Source organism: Anser brachyrhynchus, assembly GCF_964034855.1.
Source record: "Anser brachyrhynchus genome assembly, chromosome: 2".
In the NCBI taxonomy this organism is placed as follows: Eukaryota; Metazoa; Chordata; class Aves; order Anseriformes; family Anatidae; genus Anser; species Anser brachyrhynchus.
The window spans coordinates 23,040,285-23,060,501 of record NC_137695.1 but is presented as its reverse complement, the minus strand read 5'-3'; the positions used below and the strand labels follow the sequence as shown (position 1 = coordinate 23,060,501).

Below are 20,217 nucleotides of genomic sequence, written 5' to 3'. Positions count from 1 at the left end.
ATTGCAGTTGGAATCTTAACAACTTGAAACTAGGAAAACAAATAAATAGGACCTCACATTAATTATTTGAGCTCTCGTGACTTATAGGGTTGGATCAAGAATTCTGGATGAAGTTCAGAATTTCTGAGTGCTTGGTTTGGCAGTCTGCCAAAGAGTACATTAAAACCTAAGAATAATATGGGCCAGTTGGAATTTCTCCTTATCTCTGCCACCCTCTTGAAAGTCATTTAATGTGAGGAAGATACTACTTCATTTTTGCCATTTCGATTTAAGATGGTGCAATGTTGTGCTCTATCAGATATTGCAGATGACATGTTAAATAAAAGATCTCACTGGCCTAGCAGACGACAGCTAGAGGTCCCGGCAGCTGCGCCTTCTCAGTCAGTCTCTGAATCTGTGCATATCGAGCACCATTTCTGGGCCTCTCTGTCCCACTGCACTTGGTCCTTTACAATATGCAAGTTGCCACGGGAACTTGTAATTCAAACACACAAAATTCTCACAGTCAAAAGCAGATCATGTAATGGTAAAAGAAACCAAAGGCCCAGGTCATTCTGTCAGCTGTACTCCATCTATAAAAGTGCCTCCTAACCTCCCATGTTCTCACCTGGGTCACACAGTAGTCAGTTGCAGAGAAAGTGCTGCCTCGGTGCTATCTGATAATCACTATTTGTTTCCAACAACAGGTGGACTTGTGGGTGTTCCTTTTGCTTTGTTGTGCGAGGACAGAGGGAGCGACAATTCTGAATGGGTAATTCAGCAGCAGATGTGTGATCTATCACGCTAAATTCAGATGTCTCATTACCACATTCAAATCACCAGTGACTGCAATCTGTGTTAGATTTCCATCACCTGACAGGCATTTTCTATCTTGACGGTATTCAAATACTAGCAGCAGTGACTGAAAACTTCAAGGGTACTAAATCAATAAGGCTAGAAAATATTCAACCAGCACATCCCAAAGGAAATAAACTGTGACGTAGCACATGCATCTTAAAAACAGCGGTAGTTCTTGAATATGGTTAAATTGGTAAGGTGGTGGTGATCTTCCACATGAGCAAAGTTAGAGAGAAAAATATTATACGTAGGTGGCCTACCCTCAACTACTGCAAATCTGATGGAGTCTGTAAGTACGCTCGGCAAAGTATGATATCTCAGAGTCAAGCCAGCACTGTAGTTCAGAGAGGAAATCTGTCTACCACATTACCACAGTTTGAAATGACCTTTAGAAGTAAACGTTTTATCTTCAGTCAGTTGTACTGTATAGGAGAGAAAGGAAATCTCAGAAGCACAATTCCAAATATGTCTCTATAACAAAAACCAATTGTGGTGAACAGCTGCCCCATAGCATGGAGAGAATTTAACCCAGTGATTACTAATGATTTTTCCCCTCCTAATAATGTGTAGGAGAAAGTGAAGAACAGTATGTCAGTGACTAAACAGCTTTAGTGAATCACCATGTTGGAGAAACTGTGGTTTTAACATCTTCTGTTCTTTACCACAGTTTTCCTCACTTCATTGAGAAGGATGGAGTAGTTAAAGGAAAAAAAAAATGTACGAGGCTATTGGAGACACTTAGGAAGCCTGGATTCTGAGTCTTGGCAGTATGCAGGTAAAAGAGGTAATATGAATCTCTCTGTTGCTCTCACTTGCTGTCACCCATTAGAAGGGGATCAGGAAGGGGATCAGGAGGAGCACAGTTGAAGAGCTGTGCTATTCTAGACTTCATAGCATCTGTGAAGAATGGCCCTAGGGATATTATGGCTTATCCCCTGAGAGGCACGGCTGAGGATATACTCCAGATTTGACTATTTCAAGGCCAAAATGACAACACTTTGTCATTTTAGTTTTTTTAGGAATTGTCTTTTAGGTTTCATGAATACGTGGCTTTTGCTTATGCCACAAGTAGAGAAGTTGTCCAGAAGTGAGAGGTATGCATCTGTCCTGTTGACTTCTGATCTAGTTTCATGTTTCTGAAGTTACCAGATGGACTCCCAGAGTGCTTAAATTCACTCTGTAGACCTCAGACACTCCTCCGCAGTTGCTCATAAGAGAGACACTCGAGTCCCTTCATCATCTTCATGGCCCTTCACTGGACTGTCTCCAGTATGTCCCGCTCTCTCTTGTACTGGGAAGTTCAGGATTGGACCCACCACTCCAGGTGCAGCCTCATCAGTGCTGAGTAGAGTGGAATAATCACTTTCCTCAACCTGCTGGTGACACCGTGCCTACTGCAGCCCAGGACACCGTTTTTGCAGCCTAGGTCACCTTGCTGTCTTTGCCTGAAGGGCACACTGCTTGCTCTTGAAACATATCCCTGAATTTCAGGACCACACATGCCCAACCATGGCAAGTTGACACCATTAGGCCAGTAAGCAGCATGGGTGGCACCTGGTGTGTCCGAACAGGCTGTCTGTGGGCAACTGCAGTTGCAAGAGCACGGTTGTCGCAGGTGGTATGTCTGGGAACTCCCCAAACTGCTGAACATGTGTGATGTGGGCATAACCCGTACACTTGCACCATGCGAAGCAGACCACCAAATGTTATCAGGACTGTTTCATTTTAAACTTTCCAGGTGCAGAGACTCTGTGTGGTAGGATGGGAAGTTACTCTTTTTTATTGATAAAAGATTGTAGGTTAGGTAAAATCCTTCTATTTTGTGAAGGTTAAAAAAAAAAAAGAAAAGAAAAAAAAAGTCCATGAAGCACAGTCATTTTACACAAAAGCAAAAAATGAGTAACAAAGGAAAATAGACATCCTAATCAGGAGATGCACTTCACCTAATACTAAAGAGCATATGATGAAATCATTTAAAATAACTCCGGCATTTGATGAGTTATTCATTAGTTGGTTGGTTATTTTCATAGGTCTCCTTAGAGCTTCAGTAGTGAGTCTTGGTTTGCTTCTAATATAGCCAAAATATCCAGTTGCTTATGGCAACAAATTGGAAGAAAGGGGGAGAGAAAGGTCGATAAAACACTACAGACATGGCTCTCCTTGGCTGCTCCCACCACGTAACAGACCAGTGCTTAGGGGACCCTCTGCACCACCACAAATCCCAGCTTTTTGGAGCTTTCCCCATTCTTCCTGTCTTTCCAGCTTCTGTCTCCTTCCTCTGATTTCCAGAACAGATGCAGTCATGAGCTTGTCTCGGGTACACAAAATTAATATTTGCCTACAATTCTGAGAGGCTTTGAGCCACCTTGAATGCAAACGCATGAGTATTGACTTGGCTCCACAAATGGACTTCGGTGTTGCAATGTTTGACTGTTTCCTAGCTGACCCCCTCAGCAAAATCCAGGACTCAAAATCAGGCCTTTCAAACACCCAAATACTTCGGGCATTTCAGTGGCTGACATGAATTCAAGAGCACCCTAGGCTACTAAGTGAGGAGCCATCTAAATTTGCCCATACATGTCGAAATATTGAGGATTAGGAAGCCTTAACTCCCACAGCTGTATGGGACTTCGTCAGATCTTGCCCCTTGGATTAACCATCAAGTGAGACTGTCTAGGATGTGCTGGTGGCAGAGCTTAGATGGTAGATTAGCATAAGGTACACACTCCAGACCCCAAATCACTTCTATGGATTTTTGTCGTCTGCTCTATTTATTTTTTCAATATGCCGTTAGAATATGAAAACCAAAACTATACGTAGCATCTTAGTATTGGTGTCGCTAATGTCTATGGGAAGGAAAATTGTCTCTGTCCTCAACATATATTTGTCTTAAGGCAGGCACTAGATGTTTTTATTGTAGGTTTGACACTGGAAACTCACATTCAGGAGTTTCACCAAGCTACAGATAAGAACAGATAAAAACATGAACGAGGGGTGGTTGTTCCAAGCAGCATCCCAACCCAGCTGCACGGTTTTATCCAGAAGTGGCAGACGAGATGTGTTGAATTTCAACACAGCTCGAGGCAAGATACACCTCAGTGTTGTCAGGAAAAGTATCTTGGTATCAGAAATATATTCAAGGTTACATTTGGGTATTTTATTTCCCAGTTGTTTTAATTCATCAGCTTGGTAGGGAAGCAGCTCACCTGTGCTCTGTTAGAACAAAGCTGAGTGGCACCACGTGGAAACATATCTAGCATTAAGAGAGAATTCAGGTGAGTTTGAGAAATGTAGGATACAGCATATAGAAGCTTACTCCAGAGAAAATTTGTAGCTGGGATAGGCAAAACCCTGGAAGACTGCTGCAGTAATAGCAGCAGCAGCATCTGATGTCTTTTGCTGGGCCACAAGAGTCAGCTGAAGGACTAGTCAAGACCTAGGAGGGAGAATTTCCCCTGGAAGGCATTGGCTAAACCTATCTCACTGCCTCCCTGAAGAGAGAGGTGGCTTGCTAATTCAGAAACCCCCCATTTCACCACAGCTGTATAGTTCAAAAATCCTAGGTCTTACAAAAGCTGCTACTCAGTTACTTCATTAATAAATTGGTAGCAGCATCCTGTAGCTACAAACCAACTCTGAATATCTCATGGACAACGCGTTGCTCATAATCTGTGACTACTGATGGCCACTGACCTAGCAATATACAACATTTACATTTTTTTATCACCATCCCTATGAGACACAAGAGACATTTGTTCAGTCTGTGTCCTGTGGCTGCTCCAGAAGAAATTTGGGATGGAGCAAATATGTCTTACCCTAGGTCAGGGGCATTCCAGTCTACCCCAAGCCACTAGGCATAGTCCAGGCTCGTTTACCCACCCAGTGCTATGTATTAATTACACCCCAGTGAGCTAGTGATATATAATACAGCACTCAGAGTACTGGCATTGTCCGATTACCTTGATGTATTCTGAGTATTAAACACTGCAGAAGTGAAAGTCTGAAATTTTCATGCAGTTGTAGGACTGCTCGCACCTTTACACACCCCATTGAAATATTCATTGCATTTAAAATTAGAAATGGATCTGGTATTATAGGTAATAATAAACAACTTGCCACAAGCTTTTTGTAATCTTGTAAATTGGAAACAAAACTGTTCCAATTTGAAAATTTATAGTAGTTTAGTATTTCCTCTATTTTCCTAATAAATATTAAAAAAACGTTATGCAGTGAACAAATATGTTTAGACTTTGCTTCATACATGTCTTCTAGTACTACCTCATGACTATTATTTTTTATTAGCTGCCCTTTATGCTAGGAACTTCAATCCTGCCTTCTTCAGCCCTGAATGAGATGCAAGGGTAAGCGAATAGATTCAAAATACACTTAACAAATGCACCCAAGGGACACTGTGAGATCACGTCTCCATTCGCTACGGCTGTTCCTGTAGCCTCTATCCTCTAACAATTAAAAAACATAACCAAAATCAAAACAAAACAACAACAACAAAAAACAAAACAACAACAACAAAAACAACTAACAATGGTTTGCATACAAAAAAAAAAGTCACAGTTGCCTCTTAATGATTATCACAAATTTATACATATTACATATTTTGCATTTTTGTGTCTATTTTTTTTCTAGCTCTTTCAGACCCTTCTCAAACTATCTGTGTGAGTGTGAATTAGCAGTGACAGATTTATTGATAAAGACGGTGTCAACACTGGTGCTTCAGGAGGTCTGACCACTTCTTAGCAGTTACCTCTGCACATCCAATCTCCAAATCAATCCAATTTACTCCCATCAGCTGCTAAATTGTCTGCTCCTCTGTTAGCTTCTTACAGCTCCCCCGTATCAGGGCGCCCGCTGGTCCCTGCGCTTCCAGGGAGGCTGCAGGTACAGCCAAGTTGCTGTCCCCGATTCTGAACTGGGGGTGATGGGTACACAAATTGCTCTTCATCCCTTGACCATTTCAGCGTGAGATTTCTGAAATGAAAATTTTCAGAATTTTCTGTTTGTTGCCGATAGTTCTTTTTTCCCAAAGCAGAAGGGACTCTACCATATGATAGATTTAAGTATTTTCCGATAGAGTGAAGAGGCTACAGCCTTACTGCAACTCTCAGATCAGAGCACTCGTAAAAGATGAAAACTATTGGGATTCTCCTACATATGTTTTGCCCTAGAATATTTTTCGCTTTAAGACACCCTGAAATGAGATGGAAACCTTGAGAAAATCATCTGGAATAGTTTTTAAAGTTCAGGTCCAGAGAAGTAAAACTAAAAGTCTTGCTATCCCCAGTCCTCAAACAAAAGGTGTGTCTATCACATGCTTTAGTATTCAGCTACCTACTTCCATTAGCATAGGCCAAAGGACACTTTTATTTGGAAAGGTCCTCTTCCTGTCTTGGGACACTGCAGCCTCGAGACAAGCAGACCTTGGATGAGAGCAGTATTTTATGACAAACAGAAGGCTCCTGGGAGTGACAATGTGCTCAGGGATGGTATGTTGACTCTTCTGGGTAGGTGCTGTATTTCCCGCATTTCTATGACAGCTGACAGAAAATCATTTCCAATATTAGGCTGCTCAGACCAGAAGTATCCCATTAACTTACAAATCGGATAAACGGATAGCGCTGATAAAGGTTCTTCATACCGTCTGGATGGTTAGCAGCAGATTAACAGCGTTGCTCAGGATGCACACCTACTGCTTGGAGAACTGCACTGACTTGAGAAGTGTCTCATGGACACAGTATCTTCCCCATGAAGAAGATTGGAAATCAGGCTTTATTATAACGCTTCCATTTCTATGCAAATTTTTTTGGAGGTTTTACAGTAATGTTTTACCCTTCAGAATTTTACAACTTTTACAACAACAAAAAAGCATCTATCAAATGTTCTAACAATTCCAGAGTAAATCGCTTGAAGACATTAGGAAAGCTTTAATCGCAAAGAAAATTTATGCATCAGGTCTAGGCTAGCAGGCAAATATGAATACATTTCATGGAAGTCAGGGGCTGAAGCACAGCAGAAACTCGGCACCAAACATGGCTTTAACTCTGCAATGTCAGACCACAAGGGCAATTAAGTAAATTAACACACAACTTTATGAGCTCTTGTGCCAGTTCTTCCAGTCAGCCTAGGCGAGCAACCTTGACTTTGGCATTGCTTGATGTCAAAATGCTTAAGCTAGCATTTAAGTCAACCTTTATATTAAATGCATTTATATATGTACACGTGCATGCATGCACATGCACGCACACATTTATGTAAGCACACTTTGCTCGTTTCAAGGACTAAAAGACCAATGCAGTTCTCATAAGGGAATCACCCCTCATAACGTGGGAACCTGGCTGTCACATTCTGCTTCCCTTGTTTTCAGATGTAGGATTACGAGGCGTTAAATTCGAGGTAGAGCTAGTGGCACGGGCCCAGAGAGGCAGATAGCTTCCTCAGGCTCATGCTCACCAACACCTAAAAATAACTTGACTGAAATGTCGTTAGGGTGTCACATTTTACGTTGGCCTCACGGCACGGCACAGCACTAACAGAGGAAGCAGGGGCTGGGTTGATAAAATGGGCTGAAGACGGGAAGAGGGAAACCAAGACACGCAGCATCTCATCTCCAGAGGCAGGGGACGCTGCGTGAAGGGCCCTGCCCTGGCCCTGTAGGTAAGGGCAACATGTGGGCAAGTCTCCTGCGGTGTTACTTTCTTTGCATGCAGATTTTCCTGTGGAAGAGTTTGAGATGTGGCTCTGGCCTCTCTGTTTACTGACAAAAAAACTTCCAACATAAACCTGTAGAGAACTCACCCCACCTGGACTAGCTTGTGGCATGTATGCCCCAGCTGGAGCTACGAGCCCTGGCACCAGAGTACTGGCTTCTACCCAGGGGGAGAAGTTTGGGAGCTAACACTTCTGGGAGGGCACTTGAGAAAAACTTGTGAGGGCTGGGGACAAGACAGTCCTGAGGCAACGCCATCAGGGCTTTTATAAATTCCCTACAAGTGCAAAATCGCCAAAAACCTTTAAAACAAATGCTTATAAAAGGAGCTCTTTGAAATAATTTCTTCCAGCTTTGATGCCCAACATGTCCTGCAGCAGGAGCAGGCAGCCCTTTGAGAATGGGACTCCTCATCCCTCAGCAGTTCTCAAGCACCGTTTCCTACCTTCAGGATTTAAAACTGGCACAACCTTTCCTCAGCTGGGGTGATCTAGGAGTCTGTACCTCCAGTCACTTGAACCCCACAGTTACAAAAATAAACTGTACACAGGTATTTCCCTTGTAGCTGCCTATTGTCATCACACTTTCCTCCTCTGCATTTGTAAGCTTCCAAGGTGAAAGACTTAATGATCAAACAGACCAACTGACAATGTTTACTCCTAGAAGAAAAACACATCAATACATCAGGAAATACTTGTTATGTGGTAAGAGATACCAGGTGCCACATTGTGCAATCTAATCGCCTGTAGATACCAGAGGATTGCTGCTAAAAAGAACAAGATTCCTCATATATTTTTAGTGTCAAACTGTCAGCAGGCCTGGTGTCAGCTTATCACCTGGAGTTACATGAGAAACATAAAGAAAAAACGCTCCTCTAGTCTGAAAATGGCACTTGGCTGCTGCCTACTCTTCAACCCAAAGCTCCAGCTCCAAGTAGTCTGGAAATGAAGATATCAGACATGACACGAGTAAGGTTGGCACTGAACCCGTCGCCTTACACTCAGCTCCAACAGGGGAACGGGAAAAGAATAATTGAGACGCTCTTACTTCCCCAACTTTGGAACAGTTAATAGTTAATTATAACAATTACGTTGTAACTTTATTTTAATCTAAACCTGAGGTGGCACTGACAGGCTGAGGAAAACAGGCATGTTTACACCTGACCGCACTACACAGCCAGCAGAGACGACACCTTTTCATCTGAGTGGTGCGAGCAGCAATGCTATGAGCTGAGCACCCAGCTTATAAGCTCTGTTATGAGCTGAGCACCACTACGATGCTGGGCGAGGTCTCTCCAGCCCGTAGGGATCTCTGCACCTGCACCCACAACAGTCCCATGAAAGAAGGGATGCTCTTGTGCCAGCTGCCTGCTGGTGCTAGCGAAGTTATAAACTGTGTTTGTACTGAAGTCATAAACTGTCTTTTATACACAGTCATAAAAGTACTGTGTGGGTTTATCTCCTAAATTACTTCCAAAAATGCTTTTTCAACTCCGTCTGGAGTTGCTGAAGCAGTTCGCCACCAGGTGGCAGATCCTCCAACCTTAAGAATTTCAAATGTTCAAGAGACCCAAGCAGCAGCACCAACTGAAACAAGAATTATCTGTTGCTCATATGTTTTAGAAAAGCAAACTGAGATTCTTCTTGTTTGACAATGTCCAAGGATGTGCTGGATGGATGCTACCATGCCACCTGCCCCAGGCTGCAGCCTATTGATAGCTTATGAGGTACAGTGTCGTAACGGGGCAGTTGTAACAAGTTTTAATCCTCATGTGGATTCTCACTGGTTAAGGAAAAAAAATTTCAAAAGGCTTTTTTTTGGTTCACTAGGGACATTCCTAGAGAAAGAATAAAAGAATAAATGTCTAATTGAACGCTTGCTAATTTGCACCTGTACTATTCTATAGGCTAAAACCTACGTGGGACATGTAGTTTCTTACCACGTCCAACCATGTTGGTCTAGGGCATTGCCATAAAGTTGGCCTTTCAGAGCGTTCATGGGTAGAATGAAGGGCAGAAGACAAAAACAGCACCAAGGCACGTCGAGAGTCCTTAACTAAAGTTACTCCACACTTCCTGCAAGAGAGCAAAGCTCCATGAGCAATTCCCACGTGGTAGGGCTTTTTTTTGTAAGCTACTCATCCAAGCTCAGTGCAATTTTGTACACTTGTACATGTGATGCATTGCAAATGCTCTGCGACAGGAACCAGTTTATTTTTTTTTTCTCTATTTGTACTGGGTTTAGTATGTTTGCACTCTGACGAAGCACTCATTCAAATAATAAAAGGTCATTATCACAGTAAGTCCAGGTACTTTCCAGTTTCAGAAGCCTTGAGAAGAACATATTTCAGCTGGAACAAAGTGGGAGCTGAGGGAAAACCATTAGGCCAGTGGACTCTTAATGTGTGTATTAACTCCCAACAGCCATAACCTTTCACAGGTCCTATGATATAAATGTACTTTGGATGATACAGCGTAAGATTTAGAAAGTATTAACTTCACTCACTGTCCATTAGAAAATCCTGAAGGCTGATGCATTAATTGAAAACCTGTTCCTAATATTTTTGGAGTCCAATATATTTCCATTACATTTGTAAGCTTTGTCACTACAATCTTTTGCGTTTTTCCCTGTTAACACTTGCCATGAAAAAAAAAAAACTAAAACAACTGCTTTTCTAGGTTAGAAAACTGCTGGGTTTTCTGGAACTGCTGACATCCAAATTACACTTTGTTCTGTATGTCTTAGAACCTTAATACTTGCCTCATTGTGCAACTGTAAAATACAAGCAATAAAAAAAAAAATAATCATATTTTCCCAAAGTATCTGCCTTGATATGTTTTTGAAAAGTAAAAGAAGGCTTTAAGATTAGAAGACTTTAAGATCAGACAAGTGTGTGTACAATAGACATGCTAATCTGAACCCATAATCTGATCTGTGTTACTCTTCCAATTTCATTTAGCATGTGGCTCGGATGTGTTGGATATAGTGAGACATATTTCATAAGCTATGTATTCTGCAAAATCAAATTCAAACTAGTATATGGCTTGTGATAACACAGTAACAAAAATGCTATTTTTAAGAAGATTTGCCAAATGCCTACATTGTGTTTGCTCAAATGTATTTGCTGTATTAGGACCACAAATTATCAAACCCTCAAACTATGTTTTGTGAACATAAAACCAACACAATTAAAGAAACAAATCACTGCAATTTAATAGCAATAATCTCACTTTACAACATAATAAAGGTGGAAACTTTGCAAAGGAATCTGAAAAAGAGAATGTAATTAAAAATGACAGATTTAAGATAACAAAGCTAAAATTAAATAGCACAGTAATTCTAGTAGGCTGAAATTTTAACCATAATGTTTATTTGACACCGCATCCTGATTAGTAAGTGACACCGCATTACCAGCACTTACTGATATCTCATAAACACTATTCCTTTAAAGCAGTATTTTGCAGCTCAGTGACCTTGCACAGATGGACAATAAGTAACCCACCCCCCAGATCCAGCTCACATGTGGTCAGTAGCAAAATTCCTAAACAGAACAGGAAGACCTGGAATGCACGTAACCACTAGAAGGTAACATACAGCTAAAATGGTGATTTCAATATTTAATGCACTCCACAAATACTATTTATTTCAAGACATATACCACTGCCAAACATGAATCAAAGCAAAACAGAGGCGGTGTAGCTTTGTGGATGGAGAGGACTGGGATCTAGGAAATTTGGATTCCGTTCCTGGGTTGAGCCCAGACTCCCAGGTAAGACATTCAGTAAAACGGGAATTACAACACTGGCCTTCTACAAAAACCTTGACATCTACTGAAAAAACAAAAACAAAAACAAAAACAAAAACAAAAACAATGAATGTGAGTTGGGGCTTATTATTAAAAATTAAATAGGAACTATATAACACTTTCCCTAATCACCTTAGAGACTATATAATAATTAACTTGATTAAGCGTGGCTGCTGCTAATGCTGCACAGAAATAATTGAACATGATAAACGGAATATTTATGACGGACTTCACATGAGCAGAAGTCACATACTTTCTCTTCTTTGAACCCAATTCATGACGAAGTCAGAAGTATCCAGTAAATATGGGTACTCACAGAAGTCTCAGAATGAGCACTGGTCCCGCACAAAGCAGACATAGAGGGGTACGGTGATACTGGGATTTCATTTTGAAAGTCTTCAGTGATACTTAAGCAAACAGTTAGGTATTTACCAAGACAGGGAGGATGCTTTTCTAAAAAGGGGTCTACATTTCCGTATTGGGTGAAGTTGATGAGAACTGCTTAAGAAAGTTTGATTGTTAGTAAGTGATATAAATGTGAGTACGCACAGCAGAAGAGAAACCAAAGTATTTTGCTCATTAAATAATATAAAATAATGTGATGACCACCAATAGAGGAAAAAAAATCCACAAAGATTTTTTTTGCAGTTTATTTTCAATTATAATTTTTGGATAACCAAGCAGCTCTGTATGGAGAAAGCACAGAAGAATAATTCTGGCACTTTTGGATAGTACATTTTTTTCAAAATTTTTCTAGACACATTCAGTCCATTTGCTCGGTCTATAATTCATTTTATGAGCATGATTAGCTCATATGATTCCAGAGGAAACTAACAATATATACAGTCAATGAAACTATCTTCTTGGCTACTCTGGGCCCTTTAAAATGTCTTCTAAGTCTACCCTGGCTAAACAGAATCCACAATATACATGATAGCTACAGAATACGCTGTATTGAAATGAGAAATGCTCAGCACAAAATGGGACTCTTGGCATGCAGCTTAAAATAAAAGGTAGAAGTTCGGAAGTTTATAAAATCCCAAATGGGGTCAATTAAAAGGAGTTAGCAAAAGAAGGGACTGTTCATTGTTACTGTAAAAAAGGCACTTTGAGTAAATGGGACCAGAATTGGAGGAATCTTAGTCGACACAAAGTTCAGTTTGGTTTCATAAAAAGGCTTCAATGCTAAGGGATGCTACTCAAGTTTCCTGCAGTTTTACATTAAAATAAATTGCTGAGTAGTTTATAATAAAGGACATAAAATGTTTACAACCAACTTGTAAAATTAAGAAAAGCATAGTATAAGCAAAATATTACTAAAAGCAGCAATGCATAGCCTTTCATTGAGATAATGCACAATTTTGGACACCATGTGTCAAACTCTTGTTTTTAAGATACTTTCAGTAGCATTATCAACATAAAAATGGCCTACAAAACAAAAGCTTTACCAGCTCCCATTCATAAGGAGATTGAGGTCATAAACCAACCAAAACAATTTGTCAGTATTTTCAACATCCTGGATGACCAATATCAAGTATATGGAATAACAATCACACTCTTTGTTCAGCTATCTCACTGGAGGCAGCCGTTTAATCAGAGGAATGATTTTAATTATTTTTCTAACATTTACACAGTAATGCATTTAAGTTCTTTCAAATGTTGCTCACCACAGTTTGTTTTTCTCTTTTCTCTCCACCAAAAAAAAAAAAGGAAAAAGAAAAAGAAAAAAAAATCAAGCACTTCCACAGAAAGAATATTTGGCAATTTTATACTCCACTGAATTGTGGATTTTCACAATAGCTCACTTTAGATTGAAAGTCATTAGTGGTCTTTCCTCTCGTTTCTGCCAAGGACTCTTCTTATCTTCCCCTTGGTCGTCTTCCTCATCCTCCTCATCCTCCTCCTCATCTTGAACTGATGTTCCATGTTCAGGACTAGTTAATGGCTCTGGTTTGGTATCCACAGTTCTTGTCTCCTCCTGCAGGCTGGGCAGCTGCACACCGCTCCTCTTACCAGTGCCTTCTAGTAGGCATCGTAGAGCATTGTCCTCAGGGCTACAGACCGCTGTTCCACACTCGCTGCCACTTTGGTCCATATCATCCAAATACACAAGCTGTGTGTAAGCTGTGCTATCTGAAGCCTTCCGCTCTCTCTGCTGGTGCTCTTGCACTGGCGGGTGACTCTGTGGTGCAGACAGATGATCTCCTCTTCCCTTCCGTGCAGATTTTGGTTCATTCATGTCAACGCCAGAGTCCAAACTGGCATCGTTACTCCCATTCCTACCAGCTCTTTGGAGATCAATGTACGAATGTCTAACGTGAGCATTTGAACGTCCATCTAGGGAAACAAACCAAGCTCGAGGATGAGGCAGTGGCTTTCCACCTCCTAATTCCATCAAAGCCTTTTCTGTAAGAAGCTGCACTTCGCTATTCATTTGAGCCAGGGACGCATCATTAAGGGAGGCTGGAATGGAAATAGATTCAGACATGGAAGCGTTTTGTTGACTCCACTCGGTTGCACCTGCATCTTGCAAATGTTGCTGAGATATTGCTTGGGCTGTTAACTGTTGGGGTTGTAGCTGTTGTGGGGGGTGTGGAAAAAGCCGTGCGTGGGGGTTAGGAAGCTCAGCTTGAAGTCTTTCTATATCAATTGGCTGGTCGGCTGGGACAACCAGCGGCTGGCTAACGTAAGAGTGTTCTCCCGGTAATTTCATGTAGTGACCTGGGATCACCAATGCAGGCAAAACTTTTCTGTAAACACTGTCATTAACTTGGTCAACAGAATTGCAGCAGATTAACTGACCTGGTCGAGGGAAAGATGTAGGTCTTTCCAGGTGATCGACTGAACGAGACATCATACATTCAGTAGGTCTGCAGTCCAGCAGCTCTTTTTCAGGGGCTGAAGGTGTGGGGTATATTTGTTCCTGAATATTGTATTTACTTCCAGTAGCAATATGGTTCATAGATACTTGAATTTCTCTCTCTTGCTTATCAAATAAAGGCTGAGATAGCATAGCATTATAACTTCTCCTGTATTCCTCTTTGATGGGGGACTCGTAGCCTTCTGCTGTTTCTGTAGATTTTCTTGTCTTTAAAGGAAAACTGTCTGCTGATTTGTGGTAGTCTTTTCTTAGAGACCCGCTGGGAGTCAGGTCATCCAAGGAAATCCTGCTCTTGTCCTTCTCCTTGTCAGAGAGCAGTTCCTCTCGGGAGCTAAACTCCTGGGAAGTACTGAATGAGTGTTTGAGCATAGGTGTATGCATATCTGCTTCTCCACTAGGTGATACCATCTCCATGTGGACAGCACTCATTAATTCCTTTGCACCTGAGTTTTCAGTGTGTCCATTGCTAGCAACAGACAGCCCACCAGGAAATTCTGACTCACGGCGTGAAAATATTAAATTTATATGGGACATAGAAGTTGCTTGATCCTTCTTAGAAGTGTCCAGTGCTGTGGAAAGCTGCAGTTTCTTATGATGCTGACGTGGTCTTAAACATTTTCTTCTATAAAAGCCGGTAACAAAAGAAGTTACATATTTATGACTGTTGTACACAGAAACAAGAACAGCAAGTGTGTCTCAATGGGAGATTTTTAAGCAGTGATTAATGTTAGGGGAATCGAGCTTTTATTACATAACCCAACAATTAAAACCTTATCTTAGCAGCAAAAATAAAATTAAAGAATAACTTATGTCAATTGGGAAATGTCTCAAGCACCAATTATAAATTGGAGCAAATGTCTGGAGGAGGCATATACAAAATCACACATTAATATACACTTGCTGATATAAGCTTAACATTCATTTTAATATAGGAGTGATTAAAAAAGGTCACTGGCAAGTGCAGAACAGATAGAATTACATAGATCTTGGACCAATGCCTATGTTTGATAGAAGGTTTTAGAAAACACAGGTTTGCGTGCTTCATTCAGCTACCATCCTACCAAAGGCAGGGACTATATATGCTGCATATGCTACCAGGAACACATGAAATTGATCTATTTCTTTCATTTTCAAGTACTTGCTTTCTTCTTCTTTCATTCCAAGTACAAAAGTTTCAATGTAACAGCTTTCAATTTCATGAGCACAAAAAAGTTTACACTTTTTTTTTTTTTTTACATGACCTAAGTAACCAGGATGGTGAATCTTACCTGCAATAATACAAAAGGAGACACAGCAAGACTAGAAGTATGAGAGCCATCCCTCCTAAAATTGCCAAAAGAAACATTGTGTGATAGCTGGTAATGTCGTGTGTTACAACGGGACCTGGAAGGCCAGAAAAGAGAATTTAGACCTGTAACAAACTGCAAACAATAAGAGGAACAGTAGTTTAAACAGAGAGGGACATCTTCCCCGGTTATCAGGATGCTAAGTGAGCAACACTGCCACTCAAAGCCCTGGTGCCTATTGGGCTGACCGCCTCTAAAGAATGGAGCAAGTTGTGGAGAAAGCATGTGCTGGTTTTCATGTCTGCAAGTCCAAATAGATCATTCTGTGGAAAAGCAGTTAGTTTCAATGGGAGCATGCATCAGTGATTGCTGCCTTCCAGGTCCTGATGCTGACACAGTGCACTAAAGCTGTCATCACTGCAGAAAAGTCGTCACAGCATCTTCCAGCACTGTAATGCATGTAGCAGCTCTGTGGCGAACAACTTCTCTCTAAGGACATTTGTGTTGCTTTGCACTAAACAGTACACACATTGCAATGCAGGATTCATTGGAAGATGTGTTGGTGCTCTTAAGTCTAGATCAAGCCAAGCCAAGTGGATCTTCAGTAGCTTTAAAAGCAAACCGCTAGTGAAACAGTGTTGTAACTCCAGGTTCCAATAATGCTTAGGAAATGGTCTAACATACAGAGAATGCACACATGTGGACAGCATCTGTGCACGATTTTGCATGTGTAACCCTGTTGGTTTCCAAAATCCTTATCATGATTTCGAAAAAAAGGCCCAAATTTCCCTCTGCAGGCAAGGAGGTACAGCACCAGCTGACAGAGTAACATGCATGTACCGTGAAGGACAGCAAACTTGAGCAACATTAAGGTTCTAGGTCATGAGGTTTGTAAATCCTCATTTGCGGATCTTGAGTGGTCTGTAGCGCCACTGCTAGGAAAGCAAAGCTCACTTTTGTCCATTTATTAAGATAAGAAATTGAATAGATTCATTGAGGAGACAAAATAAGCAAAAAGACATTACCCTGATTAAAAATAACATCAAGTAGATTACATTTGGGAAATCTAAGTATTTATACATTCTATCTCACTATTACCTTTACATAACTGATTGATACTGTTGTTGATACATTAAGCAAAAAGAAAAATTATTTGATTTTTTCATGAAAATGTTGCTCCCATTACAATAAAGTTTTAGGAATTCTGGTCTAGCCCTCAGAAAGAAGGAAATGTAGAATAAAAGCAGAAATTCTGCCATACAAGTTAAATTGCAAAGACAAACGTAGGCCTTCTCCTGTTAAGAGCTACAGGCTGCCTCCTAACTTAAGAGTTACAGTCCCAATTTCATGGCTAGTGGAACTTCCCTACAGTCTGTGACATTTGGCTCAGAGTGGTTGTTTTTTCTTAAAGTAATTATTTTGTAAAATTCCATTCAATTCAATATGATAGTTTATTTTGATCTGCACCTTTACCTAAACTCCAGTCAGCAATGAATCAGATGAATATTCTAGCAGTTTAAGGTAATATACCTTAAATAAAAAGCTTACATAATGTATAATACACACAAAAAAATCTCTACATAGCATGAAATGACTTCATGGAATATACAAGTAGACTTTAAAAATAAAGTCCTCATGTCAGAGTTTGCTTTTTTTTTGTTAGATATAGTTTATTTAGTTTGTACAGCCAAGGCAAGAATGTTTTAATTTCTACTGTATTTGGTTTTCATCCTCTCTAAGAATAGGAGATTTTTGCTTGTTTTATTGGCTCATTTATACAGAGGTATCTCTGATTTTTGTTGGCTGAAGAACTAATACTAAGAAACCTGAGGCAGCCACAGATAGGAAGAAGGAAGAACAGGCTGCAACGTTAATAATCTCCATGGGCACAGATGTAAACTTAACACCTAGTTCAGAGCGACGGCCTGAAGATGTGCAAAGAGGCTTGCAGATGGCAACCAGTATGTCCATCTGCCAAGGCCACTCTACTGATACACCTCCTGCAACTTTTACCCTAAGTTAATCATGGTGAAAATTATTCGGTCACCAAGATGATGCAAAGCGTAAGCCACAGCAAAATGGGCATCTTCAGGGAAAAAAAAAAGTCCAAAAAATGTTATGATCAATCAATTCATTAGTAAACGTCTGACCTGGGATAATGCTGATCTTAGGTGAATCAATTAATTTGGGAGTTTCTGTAAAGAAACTTCATAAAACATATTTTTCTACCTACTGGATACCAATACATTGACGTTACAACTCCCTTCATTTTCTAGCAATGGCTCTGCCAGGCAGTGGTGACAAATGCATCAAAGCAGGAACACTTTAAAAAGTGTCCCATTGAAACGGTTCAGAGATTAGCATTAGCATACTCGAAACAACTTCTGAGCACAATTTTTGCCCCCCACAGTCCCCAAAAGATTTTAGCCCTTTACTTTCAGATTTCTGTTTTCTAATAATCCATTATTGATCAAGCTGTGGCATCTCAGATGAGGTCATTCTGAAAAATATAAACATTATATATGAATAAATAATTACTCAATGATGGATGTATCAATAAAATTCAATTCCATCTTACCTGGGATAGTAGGTGACATAGCTGCAACCCAGTAGCCCAGCTGAGGTGCAATGTAAGTCCAAGTCAACTGATTTCCTTCTTGCTGTACAAGGCCCAAACTACTCTTCAGCCATGTCCCTGTAAATATAAAGGTTGTAGAAAGGCATTACAGATATATCCACACCTTCCTCTGCAAACAAGTGGAAAAGCAAACAGTAACCTATCGATGTGCTTTAGGTGTTGTATGCATTGCTGTGAAGTAGGAGATCATGCGTTTCTGTCAATAATATCTGAGGGCTCCCACAGGCAATCATCCCTGAGGCCTTTTCAGAAGCTCTGTACAGAAAAGTCCTTAAAATTTAGTACAACTCAAAGTTTCAAAAAGGGGTTATAGAATATAATTATTGTCATACTAGATTCCACTTTTTTTAAAGAATGATATTCCTGGAGCTGATTATATGTAGACAGCCCCCTTAAAAACTCTATTTCAAGAGACAGCACATCTCTCAGACCACACGCGTTCTCCACACCACCCTTCTATCTCTCGGCAGTGCAAGTGGTGTTCCCAGAAATGTCGTTTTTCCCATACAGAAGACAGGCTTAAAAATGTTATTTCCAGTAAGTGTAAAAGTAAGTTGTCCCATCACTTTCATTCAGCAATGTTAGTCATTCACAGTGTGTATGCGCTGGGGAATGCTGTTTGCTTGGTAACGGACGATGAGTTTTCTAAAACATATTTCTCAAAGGAAGTACAATAAATTTTTTAGACTTAGGAATTGACCGTTTCAAAATAAGTAGCGCAGACAATATTAAAACCGTGTGTTTAAGTTAACAAACATCATTAATAGTCCAGAGTGATGATCTATATTAGATGAGAGCCTTTCTAAGATAAGCTATGTTGCAAGAATTGGGCTACAACACACCTTTATGACCAAATCAGTTGTTAGTCTTTTTTTTGTAATTCATTGAGATATCTAATTCTGGGGCTGTCAGAGAAAAAAATCACCTTGATTTCTAATATATTAAATAAATCCATTTTGGCTTGTAGACTGCTCCCATCTTTTCTGAAAGCAGCACAGGATTGCTACACCGCGCACTGCTGAGAGTTAACTATTCAGATTGCAGGTAACAGACGGGTTACCTGCATGGGTCTGTGCAAAAAGATTCCCCAGCTGCAAGAAAACAGGAGCGAGTGGAGGGAAGGCAGGCCCAAGAAGCATTTCCTGAAGCTGCAGCCCTGGCTTGGCATCACCAGTGCGTACTGTACCAACTGCAGTAACGCAGCCTGAACTAGGAGGTCCTTTGCAGCCACTACCAATACAGCTCATCTGCATACAGAGAAGGCATAAATCCCTTTGCATTTCCGTAGAGCACCTCTGTGTTTCTATCTAAAAAGAAGGCAGAACGCTGTGTTTACCTTACTTGGCTTCAAACGCTCACTTGAAAGCAAGTTGCACCTTGTACTTGTGAATCCCTTTCCCTTCAATAGCCTCCTGCAGAGCATTCCTGGAAAGGTGCTCTTCATCAGGTGTCACTCAGGACTAAGCACGAGCATTTGTGGATGCAAGTCATCTGTACGTTTAGCAGTCAATGCAGAACCCATGGAGGAGATGCTTTTTTATTTTTTATTTTAAATATCACTGAGATCCTGATGATTTCCTCCATGTTTCTTGGATTATCCACCTGTGCAGACCCTCTCTGTGTGAGAATGGCTTTTCTGAGTATTTATTTCCTCTCTACTATTGATTTTTCCTGTGTAAGTGCACCCTTGAAGCCCACCATCTGACTAGTGGCTCTGTATTTGAAACCAAACTGACTTTGTGGCCAACAGGAGAAAGAAATTACTGACAATTTTTCTGTTCTCCAAGTACCATTTTCCGTCTGTACACAGTAGCAATAATATCTTATTTCACCTAGAAAGTCAGGCAAGACGAGTCATTTTGATTCACAGTACCAGACAGACCAAAATCTGTGTGTGTAGACTTGATTACATGGCGTCAAGAAATGTTGTATCCGAACCCCTTGATGTAGCCATTACTTTACCCAGTGTGGGGAATTATCAAGAAGAACAGAACTGAATTGTCCAGTTGTGTGTAAAAGTTTCTGGAAAAACTAGGAAAAGCAGATTCA

At 40.6% G+C, this 20,217-nt stretch overlaps 1 protein-coding gene across 7 annotated transcripts in view; it reads right to left on the bottom strand.

Annotated features, from left to right (window-relative positions):
* Window positions 1–10,746: 10,746 nt before the first annotated feature.
* The window catches only part of FAM171A1 (family with sequence similarity 171 member A1), an 89,094-nt gene continuing 79,623 nt past the window's right edge, over window positions 10,747–20,217 (bottom strand). For all 7 annotated transcript variants that reach the window (XM_080583474.1, XM_080583475.1, XM_080583478.1 and 4 more), the window contains 3 exons: window positions 18,109–18,225; window positions 15,513–15,627; window positions 10,747–14,866 (listed from right to left, as the gene is read on the bottom strand). In XM_080583474.1, coding sequence (XP_080439600.1) covers window positions 13,165–14,866; window positions 15,513–15,627; window positions 18,109–18,225 — 1,934 coding nt within the window. In that variant the 3' untranslated portion in view covers window positions 10,747–13,164. The remainder of the gene's footprint in view (window positions 14,867–15,512; window positions 15,628–18,108; window positions 18,226–20,217) is intronic.